Source organism: Enoplosus armatus, chromosome 6 (assembly GCF_043641665.1).
Source record: "Enoplosus armatus isolate fEnoArm2 chromosome 6, fEnoArm2.hap1, whole genome shotgun sequence".
Classification (NCBI taxonomy): Eukaryota; Metazoa; Chordata; class Actinopteri; order Centrarchiformes; family Enoplosidae; genus Enoplosus; species Enoplosus armatus.
Window position 1 is genome coordinate 15,121,591 of NC_092185.1, and position 20,871 is coordinate 15,142,461.

Here is a 20,871-nt window from a genome sequence, read left to right on the forward strand (position 1 = left end):
AAACACACCCAGGCAGCCCTTCTTTTTGAGCAATCCTGACAGAGAATTTCTAAAGTAGGGCATTTCAAAACCAGACAACAATGGGAGATGTCTCTCTGCCTGCAGTCCTCTACAATGCTGAGATGAATAATGGTATTATCTCAACACATTGAACTATACTGATTGTTCAATTTAGAGACAATCACACAGTCTGTCACTTCTCCACTGCTCGCCCCTCTGTCTAATTCTGTCCTAAACACACGCATGCATGTAGCAAAATAGGCCTTCAGCCTGACTGCACGGTGAAGACAGGATGGAGAAAAAAACTGGTCTCCTTTTCTGTTGGAGAACTCGCCGCTCAAACACACACACACACACACACACACACACACACATATGCAGACATGCACCTGCACACATACACACACACACTTACACAAAGGCAGGGCTAGTATCCCCTTGAGTTTTCCCTACTGCTGCTTCTATGAAAAATTTACACAGAAGTGATCTCATCGGCTATTTTGAGCCCATCTCTGACCTAGGAATGTTTTAAAGAGCTAGTATCTGTCTCTGCTCTTTGTAATGTTTGTCTTTACGTTTGACAAGACCCAAAAAATGTTGTGTGTGTGGGTGTGTGTGTGTACATGAAAACCTCCCTGCTGTGTTCAATACACAAAATTGCCACTAAGATGGACTTCTCATCTCATCTCACTGTATTGAAACTCCTCTAGAATTGAAAGCAGGCAATTTCACTCATCTTTCTGTACATTTCCTTGCAGCCACAAAATAGTGGACCTATTATTAGAGCTCAAACATTCTGTCATCTATCTGCAGGGTCCTCAATGTTTTGGCAAGACAGTTCTTTTATTTTCCAAGCAGGAGACACACACACACACACACACACACACACACACAATCATATCGTAAGTCAGTTACAGAGACACACAAAATATCAGTTGCTTTTGAGAGAACTCCATCAGCAAATGGAGTCAATTTCAGGTTTCTCTGATGCAAACACTCAGCACAAACACTGCCATCAAATTTCATAGCGAGAGTCAGGCTGCTCTTGAGATGAATAGTGTGGGTCTGAAGTGTTGATGTTGGAGGCACAAGTCTGTCTGCTTGTACTGAGTTTCACACTGTTAATGGATGGGTTGCTCTATCCTTATTTCTACAATAATCAGCTGCTATATTACACATGTGATAACGATAAAACAAAAAGCAACCAAGCCGCAAAAAAGACAAGAATAATTTCGGGGGGGTGGGGGGGGGCAGCACATTTTTAGGGCAAAACAATGTGAATGTGTGGGTGGAACAAAGATCTATGCGTCACTCAATACCAATTAAGAGTCAAATATTTGTCATTGTGTTTTATCTTCCTCTTTGACACTTCAAAGAATTACCCATTTGGGATGACCCCTGATAGAGTGTTATATTATTATATATATTTATATTGTCATTACAGATGTATTAACATATAAGCAGCATTTTAAAGTTGTTGGTTGAAGTGGAGCTAATTTTAACTACTTATATACTGTTGGGTTACAATGCATCATATTTCCTAACAGATGTTTTGTATGTAAAATCTTAATCTGCAAAAATAAGTACAGCGGTCAAAGCAAAGGTAATTCAATAAAAAAGTACATTTGACATCTGGAATGCAGAGGAGTATGTTATGTATAGTAACTATAAAGTAGCATAAAATAGAATAAAAAATATCTATAATGGCCTCAGAGTTAAATTAATTACTTTCCACCACTGTCTGAATGATGTTTTTAAAGGAACCATGATTTCACTGTTATGGTAAATGAGGCCAGGATTTGCCATTTGATCAACAGCATCACTTCCCATTAATTTAAGACAGATAGTATCTTCAATTATGCAGATTCCCTCAGACCGTCTAATTACCTGGACAACTGCTGGTATCTGTAAATGAATGTGAGATCGGCAGAAGCTGTGAACTACTAGTTATTCATTTAGCACCCTGGTTACAGTAACAAAAAGCTCTGAGGCTCGTCCATCTTGATGAAGGTGACAGAAAATATATTACAGGGTGTGTGTAGACTGATATAAATAGGCCAATGCATGTACTCACAAATAGATGCTCTAAAGAGAAAGGCTGTACATTGACGGGGCAGCTGTCAAGGTCATATGTAGAAGAATAACTTCGGTGTGATGTTTGCTCCTTAATACCAGAGATTCACAGTTATGACATGATGTTAACTACATATTTTACTGCAGGACAGCGTTGGAGATGATAAAGTCATCATTTTTTTAACGATGCATCTGGTAAAATTCAGTCAAGATGTGAGACGAGGAATTCAGCTGAAGCACCGTCAATTTAGTGTGTGAACGTTTGAACTTCACAGCTTCACCATCAGCGCAAAATGACCTGTTCAATGAGGTATACAGCATGTTTTTCATCATCTAATGTGGGACATTCAAAAGGCAATCAAGTAAAACAGTGTCTGTTTTTATAAGCGAGCAGTGCTGATATAATCAATCGCATTGTTTTTACTTAAAAGTGCAACATGGCTGAAGACATCTGAGCCTCAGTGTGCAATCAGTGATGAATGACCTCACTGATGATAGATGCTGTGACTTTAATTGCTCCCCCAGCAGAGTGACACTACATACATGCAAACATAAAGATCTTCAGCATGTTTTTATATCACAAATTAATCAACTGACTTAGAAGAGAAACATTTTTCTCTCAAACTGCATTCTGAAAAGCAGCTATTGCGTGCTGTGGACACAAATAATGAGGGGATTATAGTCTCCCATCACAAAAGGATTATGTGATAAAAGCATGAATTCAACAAAGTGTTTTCATGGGTATTTAGCAAATGTCTACATTATTTTGCAAATCACGGTGTATGTATTTCCATTTTTTTTTACATTTAATTTTGTTGTTATATATAAAAACATGGCACTCAAGTGACAATACAGTTTGTAAACCAACATTTTTGAGGGAATTATTTTAGGTCAGCAGAGACTAATGTGATGTGTTCATTAAAACCAAACCCAGGAACAAAGAAATATAACTAAAACTGTGAAACATTGATCTAATGTCTTGTATTTATTGTGCTGGATTATCTGCCTCATGCCTGAGGCAAGTCTATGGAAGTTGTTTTTATATTGTTCCAAGATGAATAGCAGGAAACACTTTCTTCTGAAAGGTGGAAAATAAGCCATGACATCTCCTACTATGCTGAATGTGAGATGACCCCAGCATGAATAAAAGAAACAACAGAAACATAGGCGAAAAAATAACACTTGTATTATCCTTTAAGGTTAGAGCAAGGTGTTGTTCCTGGTTATAAGGGCACGTCTAAAGGAAAGAAACTCATTATAAATATAAAACATATAAAGGAATCACTTATAATACCATGTAACGCTGAACAAAATGAATGCAAAAGTTCAAGATCAATGTAAATTCACTCTCCTGACCCCGAGACTCCCACTTTCCACCATATTATTTCAATGTCCTCCCAAAACCACTATGTCCTCCCAAAAGCAAAGAGCTGGTTCCTCTCATGACCCCTTCGATGCAACCCAGGAACATTCACAAAAACCAAACCCATATCCACTCTTGGAGGGCAAATAAACTTGAGCTGAAAGTCAGGATTTGTTATTCAGAGCCATGCCATACCTTCACAGTAGGCATTATCGTCCCGCAGTGGGCGGAAGCCATCCTTACAAACACAGCAGTCTCCTGCCTCCAGGTTCACACAGTCGGAGTGCTCCACGCAGCCGTGGCCCTCTGAGCAGAAGTCATGACCTGCAGGAGGCAACGAGAGAAAAAGGTTGAGACCCAGAGGAGAGGAGTGATGGAGGCATACAGGGCCAGTGGAAAGGTTATGTCACAGTATCACAACCTTTTCTCTGAGTATCTGTACTTTGACTTCTTTCCAAGGCATGTTAGTGCAAAATGGCTAATTTAATTTGCTATAATTTCCCTCTGTTACATCTGGCTTCATAATCTTAAAAGAAAAAAAACTAAAATAATTTGCAGATACTGGAGATATATTTATATTTATCTGAACTAAAAGTATATATCAATCACATTAAGTGTAAATTAGGTTTTATCCCATTTCCTACAATTCACAGATACTTTGTATTATTGCCATTTTTAAGATTGATTTGCTACTTTACAGGCAGCCATTCATTTCAGTTTTGCCAGCACACGAGAAGAAATGGGAAAATAAAAACTTAAAATAATCATGTTCCACCGTGAAAAATAAAAGATATATGGCATAACAGTAATGCAGTGTGGGATGATGTTTCGTCCATACCTCTGCAGACTTTGCAGCATCTGTCACTCAAGGTGATCTGCTCGGACTCGGCACAGTTGAGTTCGGGACAGGGCTCACTGGGGACCACTCGATGCATGGTCCTGTCCTGTGATGGGCAGAGACACAATCCTCATGAGCTACTTCTTAGGTCCACTCTGCTGCCCTTCATTTGCTAAGGGCCTGGATGTAATTATGAAGGTAATTATTCATCTATTGTGTTTCCTTTTTCACTCTCCCACTCTCCCTCCTCCCTGTGTGTTCATTACAAACCAATTACTCATTGGTCAATAGCAGTTTCTTTCCCAAACTACTCCTGGAAGCAAAAAGAAACTGTCTTCTTCTCTCCTCCTGTTATACTCAATGGTTTACATCATAATTCATGATGCATCTTTATTATACAAACAGTGAATCAATCTTCTGGATTATCCCTGCATGTGTGTTTAGTCAGAGTGTAAAACCTGATTAGGGGGTTCCTTTTCCCAGCATGCCTTTGGCAGTCTCTGATGATCTCATCCATGTCCCTCTGACTGATGCTAATTTGGAGTCATTAGCACTAGACGCACTTAGACAAAGACAATAGGCTTTTCTATCGATTTGTTGTGCACAAATATTTTATTTAAGGATAATCTTAAACCAATCTGTCTACAGGACGGCTCCATGAGGTGTCATGACCTCGACTCGTCTATAGGCTGAGTATGCCCACGTCAAATTCGGCAACAAACTTCCCATAAAAGTCCCCAAACAACTTTCCAAACAAGCTGTACCACCTATTTCTTGCCACCCACCACCCAAAACTTGAAATCCCCCCTGCAGCCAGCAGGCAGACAGAAGATCAGAGACGTGACAAGCAGCTGTCAGGGGAAGCCTGCAGCCGTCTGTAGCAGTGGGCTGACTGACAGTACTCCCCGTCTCCATTTCTTTGATCTGCCTGGGACTGCCAGTCAGTTAACTGGGACTACAGATGGGCCAGGTGTGGGCAAGCAAGCCAGACAGCTGTCTGAAACTGCAGATTCTAATGGAGCTTTGCAGAATTCATGGAGCTGGTTGATATGATAAGAGTTGGGTGATTAAAAACTTCAATTCACTTTCTGTGATTGATTGGGCATGTCTGACATAATGTCATCAAGTGAATTACTCCGAAAAGTGAGCGACCCGCCCATCTGGTGCGGCAGGCAGACAAAAGCAAACACTTTGAATAATTGGGAAATTAATATGATTTGGGACCACTGTGGCATCTCATGATTGATACTGACGAATGGCCGTGGCATCCTATGATTGACAGGCACGCTGCTATGGCCTCCAAATGTAAACATAATTGGAAGGATTTGGCCAATTTCTTTAGATCACAAAGAAAACGATGACAAGCCAGATCCATTTTTTCAAATAAATAGAGTTGAAGTGCTTGGTTACAAGAGTTATTGTGGTGTCTCTTCCTGCAGAGGATTGATAAAAATCATTTTGAATGGGTATGTGTAAATGTGTGTGTGTGTGTGTGTGTGTGTGTATGTGTGTATGTGTATTGACATGACTTACCCTGCATTCAAACAGCAGGCACCTGCCAGAGGAGTCGCGCACAGCCTTCTGATCCCCCTCTACCAGCTCTCTTCCACCGAACAGGCAGATAGCTGGTGGTAGACACAGACACATCATGAGCATGCACACAAATAAACACACACATTTTTTTTTTTTTAATAAAAGTGAATACAATGTATGAAATAACTCTTACTGTAAGATGTTGTTGAATTTAATATGTTGTTGAATAAATTCTCATTTCATTTGACTAGATTTAGAAACACTAATGTTGTGAGCAGATTAATCTACCACTAATTGTTTTGATTAATCAATAAATCCTTTTTGTAAATAAAAGGTAATAAATAATGACAAATATCTGTGGTTTTATATTTGCCTATTTTACCTGACTAGCAGTCGGAAAACTGAAATGTATTCAATTACAAAACAACCAAAAACAAAAAAGAATATGTTGTCATCATATAAATTACACACATATATGTTCATATTTAACCCAAATCTACACTCCTACACTCAGTTGGGGACATGAACACTGGCGCAACAGCAGGGGTCCTATCTAACACTACTGTCAGACATGTATGATACAATCTGTCCTTGTTATTTCCAGCTTTTCTCAGGTAAATTGAGTCAAACTAAATCAAGCATATTAAACCCAATTAAGCAATGCTACCAAGGCAGTGATGAAATAATTAACATGTAGAGAGATAAAACACTCCTCACTGCAACACTATGCAAAATTATATAAAAAAAGAAAATTATAGGGCGAGAGGGTTGCAGAAATAATCACATGGACTGAAAGTCTGGGTTTGATGAGCAGCTGGGGTCAGGCCGATTCAGACCTATATGAGGAAGAGAAATGATTGACACCGCAGGTCAGGCCCTATCACAAAGCAGTGTATCATGAAAGCGAAGGACTTCTGAAACAGCCATTTGACGTTCTACTTGACAGATCATCAAAAAAAAAAACAGACTCAGAACTCCTCCCCGCAAGGCCTTGTGCTGCCAGATAAGGCTTTAATTTGGAGAGCGAATCATGTCTTTGTAGTGGGGAAACTTGCGGCACTCTTCTCTCCAAAGCCGGAGCATGCGTAATTAGCTGTGTGTTTGTCTACCTCGTTGAGATAAGTGAGCACAGGGGTGTGGAGTTTAGGGGATTACCTGCTTCGTGTTTATATTTGTGTAACACAGCGGCAGATTCGGAGTCATACTTTAAACCCCTGTGCTGCAGCCTGGACCCCATGGGTCAGTGGAAATGATGCCGACGCAAGCTGATTAGAATCCAACACTAATGGTTTCTTGCTGATAAAGAGTTAAATCTTGTCTATTATTTGCTCTGCGAGGGAAGCAGGAGAGCAGCGGCAGCAGTGTGTGGGAGTGTGTGGTGAGAAAGTTCTCAAGTGAACTCAGCTTGCACAAGATGTGGAGTGAGATCTACAAAGAAATACTATACGTACGTAAAGTCTGCTGAATGTTTCTATCATTCCTATGTTCTGTAACCTTCTACAAGTCCCCGGGGAGAACATCAGTTATTAAAAACACTGAACTAAGTTAATTAATTCCATAGATTTTGTTCTATACATTGACAGGCAGCTCTTTCTGCCTTTTGAAAGCAAACACATCACATCTCCTCAAGTTTCATTTGGGTTAATATCAGAAGAATTCTGGGGTGAGAAAAGCTAATATCCTATGAAATCCATTTTTATTGAGAGGGGAATTGAGAGAATATGAGATGCAGAGTACTGCGGTGAGGAGGCTAATAAGAGTTCATTGCTGAACTCAGAGTCTTGTGGAGAAAAAAACAGACCCCTTAATGTAGATACGTGATGAAACAGAATTATTTATCCAGCGAGAACATATCAGTGCTCAAAAGTTAAAAAATGGACATTTAAGAAGACACTATCGCCAGTGAGAGTGTGCATCATTTCAGGCGTTTAATATTTCTTTCTTCTTCACTTTTCTCACAACCTCAACATGTCTGCCATAAATAGGAACTACTTTACATCACATGCAGTGATCCCAGATTTACTGGCTCATGTGTGTGTGACTGGTGGCCATCTGTGTTTTGAAGCCAGCTAGTGAATAATTGATTGGTCCATGTATATGCAAAAGGATGGACCCATCTCAAGAGGCATGTTAGGAGGTAGCTTAGCAACACAGCAGAGCCCTGGTCAATTGTCAGGCAGCCCTTGTGGAGGCGTGATGTGTGCTCTAAATCTGGTGGTGGTGGAGGTTGTTTTGCTGTTGCTGTGTGTGTGCGCAATTGTGTCCATGACTGTACGAGTGTAGGAGGGCGACGAGGTTAAGGGTACTCCACTCACGCTGGCACTCCTTGCAGCAAGCACCCTTTACGTAGGCAGCCGCTGTGCCCGCCGGGCACTGAGGGGGAGGGCAGGAGATGGCCTCACATTGCACCGTGCCATTCTGGTGAAGAGAGAGAAACACAACACGTTGTTTAAAGAGTGACTACTACAGGCCAGCGGATACTGGTCTGATACTCAGGCTGATATTGATACTGAAAAAATCATTTAAAGAATCTGACACATCACAGACACATAAACAAATATTTTTGATAAGGATCCTTTAAATTTGGTAATTACAGAATTGTGACCGTGAGATGTACTGACCGGGACATTTCATATTTCACATTTCATACAACTGAAAAATAATCTTGGACACACAATTTAAAGGAGACACCAATTGTAAACAAAAATGCCAAACATATCACATATACACCAATACAGATATATCTGTGATAAGCTATTATCAGCTGATTTATAGTTGTTTTGATGAGTAAATATCTATGTATTACTCCTCACAGATAAAACAATTTTAGTCTTTTTGTCTAAATAAAGTCTAAATTTAAACAAATCAAAACTTCATCTGCTGAGGAAGATCGCTAAATGCGATTGAAAGCCAGTAAGTGGAGCTTGATTTAGAAAAAAAATAACCACCCAATAAATGGAATGAGGAGAAGGCAGAAATCAAGGGTATGCTTACTCTTTAAAAAGTGTTGTTATAAATCTACTCATAACCTACCGTAGATTCCCACAGTAACCTGTAAATCTAATATATTAAAATGTTATCTCCTTTTCTCTGGCTGTGCCTGTAATTAACATTGCTTCCACGGATGAAAGCTCTGTGACAGCAACATCTATGAACCTGATCCACATAAGTGATAACATCTTAATGCATGACCTTTGAATTTTAAAGGTCACAGCTAATTGCCACACATAAGGTAAGGAACATATCCCATCTAATTCCTTAATTGCAGCCCGGGAATGGCAACACACCGTTCCCGGCAAATGAAGCGATTCCGTTGGATGAGTGGGCAGAACAAATCCCTGATGATAATTATCGTCTGTCAGGAGCAATTAGGTGTGGTGCACTGAGAGATATGTGATTTCCTATTTTTTGCATGTTGGGTAGTGGTGCGCGAAGGCATCTCATTGGCTGGTCTGAGGAGTTCTGCAGCAGCGAGTGAGTTTCATATTCCAAAACAGAGTAGACTGACAGGGGGTGAAATCTGTTTGCTGATGTGGTACAAGCCCCAGATCTCCAATCACTTCTAATTCTCTTTTTGGCAATTATTCACACTTTATGCAGCACAAAGTAGACCCTTGAGAGAATTGAGCATAACTAAGCACTGTTGTTGATGTGTCTAATCCTGAGCACTGTGGAGGTTTTCAATATCGTATCTTTTCTCGTGTAACTGGGGCAACCCTCCTCTAATGCAAGGAAATAATGAGAATACAAGCTGTCAACAATGGGGCCCCCTGCACTCTGCACCTCCACCCTACCCAAACACACATCCACACACCCCCCCACCTTCACACACTTGATGAACAGGGGAGCAAAAACAAAAGCCAAGACCTACAATGGGAGCAGTGAATGCCTGTAAACATGTATGTATGCATGAAACAACCACACAATCACATACTGTATGACAAGCACATAATTCCAGACACACACACACACTTAATTAAAATTGAATGCCCTCCCCGGCTGTTTATTACTCTAACATACACACACACACACACACACACACACACACACACACACACACACACACACACAGTCGAGTGTGTGAAGCCCCACCGAGCATGTGCAGTTCCTGCAGCCATCTGTCCAGCCCTCGTCCTCCCTGTAGACGACCCCCTTGACGCTGCAGGTTCTCTCACAATAGCAGCCATCCAGCCCATTCATCTTCTCCTCCGCCCTGGACAGCTGCTCACGCCGCCCCCCCAAGAAAACAAAAGGCAAGAAGGAGAGTAGATGAGAGTCAGCCTCGTTGTGTGTCTATATTCACATGTAGAAAGCAGAGCTTCAAAAGCAAACCAATGGCATCACAAAAGTAAGTCATTAGACACCATTAACACCATTTACACACGCAGTCTCTGCATCAGAGCAGAAAAGACTTCAACAATAGACAACGTCTAATGTTAATATGTCACTGACCGCCTGTTACAATGAATGTTAATGACAGCAGGACACTGACAAGTGTTGTGATCTTAAGCTATAGCCCAGTTTGCAATTGTAACAGTTCATTTAAAATGTAATTACTGTTCTTTTTTAAAGATAATGCTCAATTTGTGGAAATTGTCGAATAAATGTCAAATTAAGACACATTACATCACATTACATCACATTACATTACCTTGCTGGATGTTTTAGCAAGGATGTCCTGCAGTTCCATGATTTTCTGCACAAGTCCATGGAAATCATTGCAGGTTGGGCATGCTGAGACAATACAGTATACTCTTATTTAGTACACGTAATACAAGTAGTAGATACAGATTGTGCACATAATTCTTGAAATTGTGATATAACTAATAATGTTTTAATAAAATTACTATCTACAGCACAAACATGATGTCATTTAACCGGTTACTTCCTAACTTACATTAAGGGACATCAGCTGCAGCTCACAGCAATTTCTCTCTTCACTTTCTATTATTGGAAGCACATTCTGATGTGTCCTCTCTGCAAGAGGTCCTCATTTACTTTAAACTACAGTTTAACTACAGCAGTGTCCTCTGGCAACGTTTGGATGCGTGGGGACATAAATCCGTGTGAAAATCATTTTAAACCATGAGATAAAGAGATAAATAAGAAAAAATCTTAATTAACCCTTTAATTAATTAATACACTTTTTAAAATTATATTAATTTCTTAAACGCATGAGATGGGCTCCTCACACCTGATATCATCTTTCCAATACAGACAAACTTTAGGCTGTGGACAAATGTTAACATTCATCAGAGTTTGCTTTCCCTCTTAACTTTTGCAAAATGAATTAAAAAGAAGTTGCATCAAGTTGCAAGTTATGGTTAAAAAAAGACATTATAAACTACCGCAGGTGAGACTGTGGGAATTTTACTGACTGACTGTTTGCAAAACATTTTATTAACCAAAGTTTTATTGAGGGAAGAATTGTTTCTTCTGTTTTACTCCAGTGAGTAGAGTCTTTCATGAATTTAAATAGAAAACCAAATCAGTGCAATCAAGTGCCTAGTAAAATAAGCACTAGAAGTAATTTAAGTTCAATTAAACACTCAATGAAATGCGTCTTTAAAGCGTCAAGTAAGAGAGTGCACTCACTTCTGTTCAGATCTGGACACTGTGAGATGTAACCCTGTGGCATCACCAGGATCTCCACATCCTGCATCACTCCCTGCACACACAGACACACACCAAACTTTTCAATCAAGAAGAATAGCACCTTACAGAAGGCAGACAGGCAATAAAAATGAGATGAAGCATGTTAATGTGTAGTAAGTGGATAAGGACCCAGAGGGGCGGTGGTGTCTAAGTGTGCTCATACTACATTTTCCACATGAGATAACACGGAACCCAGCTTGTGTGGGACATGCAAGCACGAAACCAACAACCCTGTTAATGAAAGCTTTGGTAAGTGAGCATAAAACTGAACATGGTGAAACAGCAATAAATCCAACAGCAAGTGCAAATTTATTTTTCAATCTGGAGAGTGAGAGACAGAGAAGTTAGTAAGATACTATGTTGTCGCTCGGGTGAATCATCTCATAACCGGATTCCAACAGGAAGTTAAGTGAACCAATGATGTGGGAGTTTTAGTAGGTAGATGGAAGTTTTATTTTTTCCTCCAATCTCCTCTGATAAGCATAAACAGGAGATACAGATTCAATTTGATTCATAAAACCCAATTGATAGCTACTTACGTCTTCTGGCCGAACCCTAAACGCATACATACACACACGCACACACATGGATACTCTGTCGCCATGGTAACCTGGCCTATTTCATTCCTTGAGTGCATTTATTTCCAAACAGAAGTGGAGCCGTGCAACTTAGGAGAAAGTGTTTTTCAAATTGTCTTGCCACTTCAATTTACGGGCCATAAATTTAAAATCCTGCGGAAATGATTTGCTGATTTTTCACGGCAACGTGCTGAAATGGAAGCAGATTGCAGTCGTGTCTATCAAACTTGTAATGAAACTAAAAACCTATACATACATCTGCAGCCATGGTACACATTTTCCGTTAATCTACGGTAAACTTTGTACTGTGATTAATACTGCGCTTTTACTACTTGTACTTTTTTGAAGTCACAGTGGAATGACAGTTATGGTGTCTTTATCTTCAGTAATGTGACATATTTCTAAGAGCAACGGAATATGTGGGTGGGGTTTAGTTACAAGAGGGATTTAAATCTAAACCTTTAGTTATGATTGGATAACAAGTGGGAGTGGCTTAGCAACTACGTCACGATACGGAGCTGACGAGAGATATGGATTAGCAGTCAACTGTCTAATCAATAAATTAGACCTCAGTTATGTTCTTGTGGAAATATAAACAATGTTTTTTTGCCAACTGACATCCAAAAACCAGCTTCCTATGATGTCTTACAATCCATTAGCTAATGGTCAAGTGCAGCTTTGGCTAGTTGTCCCAGATCACATATGATTGGATTAAAAAAAAAGAAGAAAAAAAAAAGAAGAAGAAATTGGCAGATGTGTTTTTCGTTTCACTGTGTCTTTAAGCAGAGCCTGTGTTGTAACGCAGCACTATCAAAATAACCAGTTGCTAGACTTTGTTTTGCACCTTCTGGCAAAGGAAAACATTTTAAACTCTCCAAACTGATTCCTCAGTGTCAGTGACACTTTGTTTACTGCAGCATGCATGCAGTAATACGTGGGACGGTTGCCCCATCTGTACTGGAAATGTGAATCTGTGAAAAACAACAAGTGGCAGAGTGAGGGCTGAATCATTTCTGATGCAGTAACATACATTTTCTACAAAATGCAAACAATCTTTAGAAGATTTATCCTGCCAGACTAAAAAATAACTCCAGAATGAAATCAAATCTGATTTGCCTGAATTAAATTGTTTTCAGCCTTTTAAGTTAGGATGTAGAACAATTTGCTTCATCAGCATACAAATCAACTACATCTGATGACATACAAAAATTGTGTCACTAGGTAAGTACGATAAAATAGATGTAGCTATCTTACCATGTGTGGACTGTGAAGAAGATGAGGTGCATACACACTCATTCTGATTCAAGTCTTAACTATTACTGTTAGGCATGTGACTTTCTCGTCTTCAGCTGACACCCACGTACAGACATTGATTGTGTGTGTGTGTGTGTGTGTGTGTCTGAGTGCATGTGTACTAATGAAGCAGTGTGTTTTAAAAGGAGAGCAACTAATCAAGGCTTCAGAGAGTGGCGAGGAGAGATGCTGCTACGTGACAAGATTAGTGGGTGACCTCCAAGGCTTCTTTCATCTACCAATTAACACAGAGGAAACTCAACAGCCAGGACACAATGTGTAAAGCATTAACACACACAGGTACACACATACTCAAACATCACCACACCATCAAACACAGAGCCAGTCACCAGCAGACTGATTAAAATAGTTATAGTTGCTGGTAAGCTGACATTTTGCCCCAACATGTCTCCCCAGGTGGGAAATTTTGGAGTGCAGTTCAGTCTGGGAGAGGCGATATATGTCTCCCTGTCTGATAAACAAGACTATAGACTAAGCTTAATGAGCATAGTCCAGAGGCTATTTAATGATTTCTCCCAAATCAGCGTTGTGGGGGTTGCTGAGATAATTGCACTGGGCTTAGCTGCAGACTAAGGGAAAGGGAATAAACAATGACAAAAAAATGTCAATTCCTAGGGTAGGCAGAACAACCCTCAAATTAAAATGGTAAGCCTTGAGAAATGCACGCAATTAAATCCAACAGCTATAATAAATAAAACCAAACAAGCCCAACAAAGAAGGAGAAGATACAGAATAAACCAAGATTGAGTACAGGGCAAAAAGCTGGTGTAACAGCTAAGATGCATTACTTGTTCTTGCCATTCTGAATCATTTATCGCATATCAGGACAGGAATCAACATTCATATTCAGAGAGGAAAGTTTGTACACCACCAGTGCTAACCTTGAAGAAGCCATGGGCAGCATTTCTCTGTCCAAGCCAGAAGGAGGCATCCTCAGGTATGTCCATGTAGGGGGCTTCCACCACCCGCTCATAGATCCTGCAAAACAAACACAGAACGGTTATCAGAATCCCTGCACCTATTTTTTATGATTTTCATTAACTTTTTTTAATTTCTCAATTATTTCCAGCAATTTAGAATAATGATTTCCCCCTGCACTGCAGGTCTTGCCCTGTTAAATCCTTCTGTTAACTCTTTCCCTGAGGAGGGTATAGATAGCCACATGCTTTCTGCGATACACATGCTGTTGCCGTCTGCTTCTTTTATTGTGCCAGGGAGGATCTTCACACACAAACAGTGACACCCCGTCCATACAGCAGATGCACATGTGATGCGGACCAACTCGTGGTGCGTTAGACCTGCACTGGACCCATTCATATGAGATAGCTAACAGAGGTTACTCTCTGGATGTTACTGTCAGCTGAGACTCCTGTCTGTGGTGTTGTTCCATACACTTGACTTGCTAAATCACAGAATTACAGTTAATCACACTGAACCAGTTTCACCTTTGTCGTTCAGTCCATACATATCTCTTCATATATATCTCTTCTTTTCGGTTAAATTATGTTTAAACTTTGATATCATAAAATATTTTCCCCATCCCTGATAGAAAGGCCAGTTCATTATAATAGATGCGGCTAATACAAGAGAAGGAGGCGATCCCTCAACTGCTCCCTACAAGCAAACACTGCCGCTCCTGGCCAACCCAGTCCCTGCGCTGTTGTGGCCACCATTCTTATACGTTATAATAGTTTTAATGATGATAGAACAGGAGTGTTGCATTCAAGTGCCCATGTACTGTATCGTAGTATAGTGTTTCCTGCTGAAACTACCACTGCGTAGTTTTTTTGACCATGGACACTCTCGTGAAATGAAATGAAATATTTGAACCTTGGACAAAGAAGAAATGCTATGTGGCAGTAGATGATCATTTAAAGTGGGGATGCATCAATCCAACTTTTGATAACAAGCCCACTACCCTGTTCAAGCTCACTGTGTGGAACTCACTGAAATAATTTTTAGGTATAACATAAGGGAAGGTATCACTGGGGCACAAAAACTGAGTTGGTGGCTTGCCATGACTCAGTGAATATAGTTGATAGTGGAAACACGGAATTGTATAATGATATTGACAAAAAACCTAATTTAACGTGGATCGATCACATCACGGCCGATACCCGATCCACTTAATAAGATTAGTATCGGGGCTGATACCAATCCATTATATGGGATTTGTGCATCCAAATCTAGTTTTGGAAACGCAGGAGAAAATCATCTGTATTTCCAGTTTAAATGAGTTATAAAACTGGACAGCCTCCATCGTCATACATCAGTTTCCTCCCAAACACATATCGCATTTCTTTCATATTTTATTGTCACATCTGACATATGTATATTAATCCCCAGCGTCTTACCTGTTGCAGTCGACGTGTAGTATGACATGAGAGGCACTGACGGCCACAGAGACCTTGTGCCACTGGTCATCAGCCAGGCTGTAAGGGAACACCTCGGTGTGGGCCTGTTGGCCTTTGGTACGATAGTGAAGACGCACCTCACTGCGCTGGCCGCTGCTCTCCAGCTCCAGGAACCTGCAGAATAAAAGCGCCAGCAACCTGCTTCAAGTAACATCCACACAATGAGAATTTGCATTCCCTGCATTGTACAGTGAACATGTCTTGTTGCATTTAATTCTCATTACTGGAACCGAATCCTTATTTCTGTTCGTACAAAAACCTGCATGCATCACCAAAGTGTCTAAACTCTGGGCTCCTCGCAGCACAGTGCTGAGAGATAAACCTGTCACTCATTTCCAAGCAGTGCACTCACATCTCCCCAGATTTGCAACACCATTTAGAATTTAATCACATCACTAGTCAAGCATAATGGTACTATATAGCTGTTAAGTGCAACATCAGCAACACACAACAATAGGCCACATGTAGAGCTTTAACTCTTTACATTGGCGTATTAGTATTCTACCAGAATCCTCTTCTCCACACCACTGAGATTCACCCAGCATAGTGACACTAATGGAAAGAGCTGCCGATACACACTCATCACCTCTGACTTTAAAGACAGACTTATCTAAACTGGAGTCATTTGCTAGAAACATTATTCAAAAGAAAAAAGACACTCATGCAAGTGTAGCAATGGAAATGATTTATCTGCAAACCCAATCTAATAGATTTACTCTCCCCTAGCCATGCATGTACATTCATCCTGGCTCCATAAACGCACTAGCTAACACTTCTGACGCTGAATTAGTCTTTGCCATGTTTCCAAATGAAATCATGCAATGCTGCTTTGTTGCATATGAATGGCCGGGAAAGCTAATCAGCAGCGGGGAAAGTCATTAACATCCCTGTGAGCTCTCTTCTCAGGACTGACTTTAATGTACAAACTGTTCAATCAACGCATTATGTGGATTCAGATTGCCGTTCTGATCATCCAACGGCTCAGCCACCACAAACTAATGGAAAACATTAGCATGCTAACTGCAGATAGTGTCTCATCAGTTTTCGATCCACGATTACAGACTCAATGTTTGGATCGCTGATGGACTGTGAATAATACGCTGGCATACAGGGTGATTTGCTATGTTTACTCGATTGGCGTGTAAAACATCTAAATGCTCAATCAACTACAAATATTCAGGTTTCAATCAACATATTACTGACTGCTGATATGACAAAACAGAGAGTGGTACTAAATTTAGAAAGCAACTGTGATTATAGTTCAGTATCAGTGGGGCTTTATAAACAGATTTACTGTACTCCATGTGACATTTTGGGCTCTAGTTCTGTCTCGCGTGCTAAAATATATATCTCAAATTAGCTTCACAATATATATGTTTTCCAAAATTAGCATAAAATGTATTTTCACATAGTATACACACTGATTTGAAATTTGTATTCCTATTATATATCTGCAAATATATCAAAATAAAAATATATTTTTAATGAATGGCATGGACTACCCTTTTACCTACACACAATAAAACATATTTCAAACATATTATGAAGTGAAATGTGAACTGATCATACCTGTGCTCAGAGTGATGAATGGAGAGGATGACCCCAGAGTTGAGGTGATCTTGTTTGAGGGTCACCAGCACAGTAAACTCATTCTTGCCTCTCAGCTTCTGGACCATTTGCTCTGAGACCTCGACAGGAGCCATCACTTCCCTGGAAGACCCTGGAATGAAGACAGAAATATCAGATATTATTCAAATGGCTAAATGGTAAATGGCTGCATTCATATAGTGCTTTTATACAAAGCGCTTTACAATTTGCTTCCCATTCAACCATTCACACACTGAGCTACCATACCAGCATCTTGCCCAAGGACACTTGGACACGTGGACAGGAGGAGCTGTGGATAAAACCGCCCACCGTGTGACTAGAGGACGACCCACTCTGCCTCCTGAGTCACAGACGCTTATTATTATTATTATCATTTCTATTATTTACACCATTAAGAGCCCGTTCCTTGTGGAGATTGTCTTTCATCTGTTAAAACATTACCGTAATGAAACTGAAGACCCAGAGTTGTAGTTGTAATTGTAGCTGTGAATAGTGAATTGTCAAGGGATTACTTGTGAACATGAATATGCGATACTTAAACACATTAAACACATTACAGTGGATTCAGATTGTGTATTTTGCATGTATTAAGTCAAATTTACATACACTGTGTTACAGATTTTAGTGGATACACCTAAAATCCTAATTCCTTTCCTTTCTCAACCTCAATTATTTCCCTGCTGTCAGTAAATTGAACACCATTGTTCTTTATTCATTTAACCACAGATTTCTGGATGAAAACGCTGATGAGATGATAGCAGCTATAATAATGTTAATGATAACTATTTAACCAACTGATGTTAAGTGTATGAAACATGTCAACATATGTTGTAGTGGAGTGAAATGCGGTACTGACATTTTAGGGATACAATTTATTAAACAGGAACATTTGCTGTACAGAACTAGAGAACATTTGGTTGGGCCATATGCTGTTTGATGTATTCACATAGACACTTGATGAATTTGAAATCATAAATGAAAAATCAACACAAACCACACTTACTTGTATAAAAAAATGTCCATTCAAAAATGTTTATACCTCCAGAAAGTCAATTTTCCAATAAAGCTGCTAAAATCATTTCCGTTTTGCAAGTTGACCATTTTAATTTCAGTCCTGTTTTGATTAAAGGCTGATGTAACCTCAAGACTTCTTAAAATAATGATGAGGATGGTTGTCATATTAAGGCATTAGGAAACTAGCCAGCCACTTTGAAGCTTAAGTGGTTTCAAGATTAAGTCAGGTCATTCACCTCAGACAAAACTTGGCATCATCCACTTGCTAAAATCATTAGATAACAGCTTAATGCTACCAAATATTGTACCAAACACACGTTAGCTTGTATCAGCTATCCCGAAAATTGGATCAATGGAGCAAACACTTTCTCCTTGGCTTGGTGTTGGACTAGCGATATGAAGCCAAGGATTTGGGGAGAAGAAGTGAGAGGTTAATGGTGCTGGTGTGGATGGGAGGGCATTTTCTGTGTAGTTAGCTCGTAAGCTCCAGTACCCACCAGTGTGTCCCCTCCCTCCTCTCCAACTCTACACAGACGTCTATGCTACTTTAATGGAAGCATCAATAAATGATGACGTTTCTCAGAAGCTATCACATCAAAGAGTTCACTTCCAGCTATGGGATGCATGCAAGATGCCCTGGCACACTTAAGCGCTCCAGGAAGCTAGCATGGCGGCTTTTCCTCAGAGTATTAACATTACTTCCAGCTGGTGGGAGTAGCCAATTAACACAATGCAATATGAAACAGCAAGCAATGCCATGATGAAGACTGGCACAACGCATTGTACTCATCGGTTACATAGAATATGATGACAGCATGCTGAAAAGAGAAGCATGTTGTCATACTTCTCCTCTTATACTTTCAGTGCTAGCATTAGCTCTTTCCTGATGTAGACTTTTAAACCCAGCGGGGACATATTTTGAGTCATTTCTGTCTAAACAAAAATGCTCACTAGATTTGTCGCTCACCAGAGGAGATGCACAGGGCACAGTTTCATGCATTTTGCATTGCCAGGGTATCATTCTAGTGTCATTGGCTGAGGTGGGACAGATGGTCTGATGACTGCAACAGGAGTTCTGCCGAGCAATAATCTGATGCCATCAGCAGATCCCACTAAATAACCAAATCCAAATGACCACTGTTGACAATAATCTCAGCTATTATTGGAAATCATTTTTGTTTTGGGGTGTGTTTTCATCCAAATTACTGAATTGCATTTCAGCTCCAATTTGGTGTGTTTTATTTGAATAATTTAAATTTTTTCAGTCATTTTCCACGTTTGAAGCAAAGATGAGCTCAAGCCAAACAGGATTTACAACGTCTATGACAATATGCGCTGGTCAGTCTATTACCATGCCATGTGTTGAACAGAGAGTACACTGACATCTCAATCATGAGCAAAATGAGCACAGTGGGAGCAGGTGTCAGGGCGGGGGCCATACTGAGAGAAGGTTGATGAGGCAGGGGGGGATGGTGAGGACCGGGGAACCTCTACCACTGGGCTGCTCCACAGTTTGGCAGCCATGAGCCTTTGATCTATGAGTGGAGGACTCTCATCACCAGTCTTTATACTTTGAGGGGAATGGGGCTGCTTGAAATGGGACTTTGGGGGATTGGAGGTTGGAGGCATCTTCTCATTTATATGGAATGATGTGATGAGATTGGTCTGTACAGAGTTGCCTGTGCGAAAAGCACGATGATCTCACCACTCTTAAGAGGCATTCGAACGAAGATTAAGACAGCTATAGCAGTAACATCTCTGCATGTCTAAAACATACATGAAAGAGCAGTAGATGAGTTTGTGCTGTGATGAGAGGGCCAGCTTTCCCTTCTGCCAAATCAATGTGGCCCTGCTGAGGGGGCCTTTGGTCGATTATCTATTGGCAGGCGCCTGGATGGGGCAGCCACCTGCTCCTAACGACCACTCTGATGTGAAATACTGACACAAAATAGCTTGGAAATGATGATCTAGCGCATAAAATTCCAATCAGCACATTTTTCAGCATAATAACACAGCTCTTGTCATCTGTTTTAGTTGTTTACAGGCTATGACGACCGGATTGTGAGAAAACAGTGTTTTTGACACACAGAGTTTTATCAGCTGACTAGAGATCTCCAAAAGCCTCAGGCTCAATAGCGTCCCAAGGAAGCGCAGCCTAATCTTATCTTCTGGGTACACTGTGCTTTAATGGTTACACTCAGGCCACGATTTGCATCCCTCAGCTTCACTGCTAATCTTAAATTGTCTAAGGTGGTCTTATTTTGTCTGACCCCTAGAACCCACACAGCTGTAATCCCCCACACTCCCATTACTGCATTCTCATGGAAGTACATTGGCAGCGCTGCACCAATCACTTGCTCACACATTTAGCATTTAGAATAGGTGCCCTGCAGCACAGCTTGAGAGTCCAGATACACCCAGCTTTGCCACAATCCTTTTCTCACACACTGTTTTCATTTCTACCTGTATTTACAGAATGGA

General features: G+C 40.3%; 1 protein-coding gene across 2 annotated transcripts in view; it reads right to left on the reverse strand.

The window, feature by feature from the left end:
- nell2a (neural EGFL like 2a) overlaps positions 1-20,871 on the reverse strand; it is a 72,664-nt gene that overhangs the window by 45,817 nt on the left and 5,976 nt on the right. For both annotated transcript variants that reach the window (XM_070907370.1, XM_070907369.1), the window contains exons 3-12: positions 17,338-17,488; positions 15,709-15,882; positions 14,236-14,332; positions 11,403-11,475; positions 10,459-10,541; positions 9,900-10,028; positions 8,123-8,225; positions 5,808-5,899; positions 4,275-4,380; positions 3,632-3,760 (exon numbers count right to left, since the gene is read on the reverse strand). In XM_070907370.1, the coding sequence (XP_070763471.1) occupies positions 3,632-3,760; positions 4,275-4,380; positions 5,808-5,899; positions 8,123-8,225; positions 9,900-10,028; positions 10,459-10,541; positions 11,403-11,475; positions 14,236-14,332; positions 15,709-15,882; positions 17,338-17,488 (1,137 nt within the window). The remainder of the gene's footprint in view (positions 1-3,631; positions 3,761-4,274; positions 4,381-5,807; positions 5,900-8,122; positions 8,226-9,899; positions 10,029-10,458; positions 10,542-11,402; positions 11,476-14,235; positions 14,333-15,708; positions 15,883-17,337; positions 17,489-20,871) is intronic.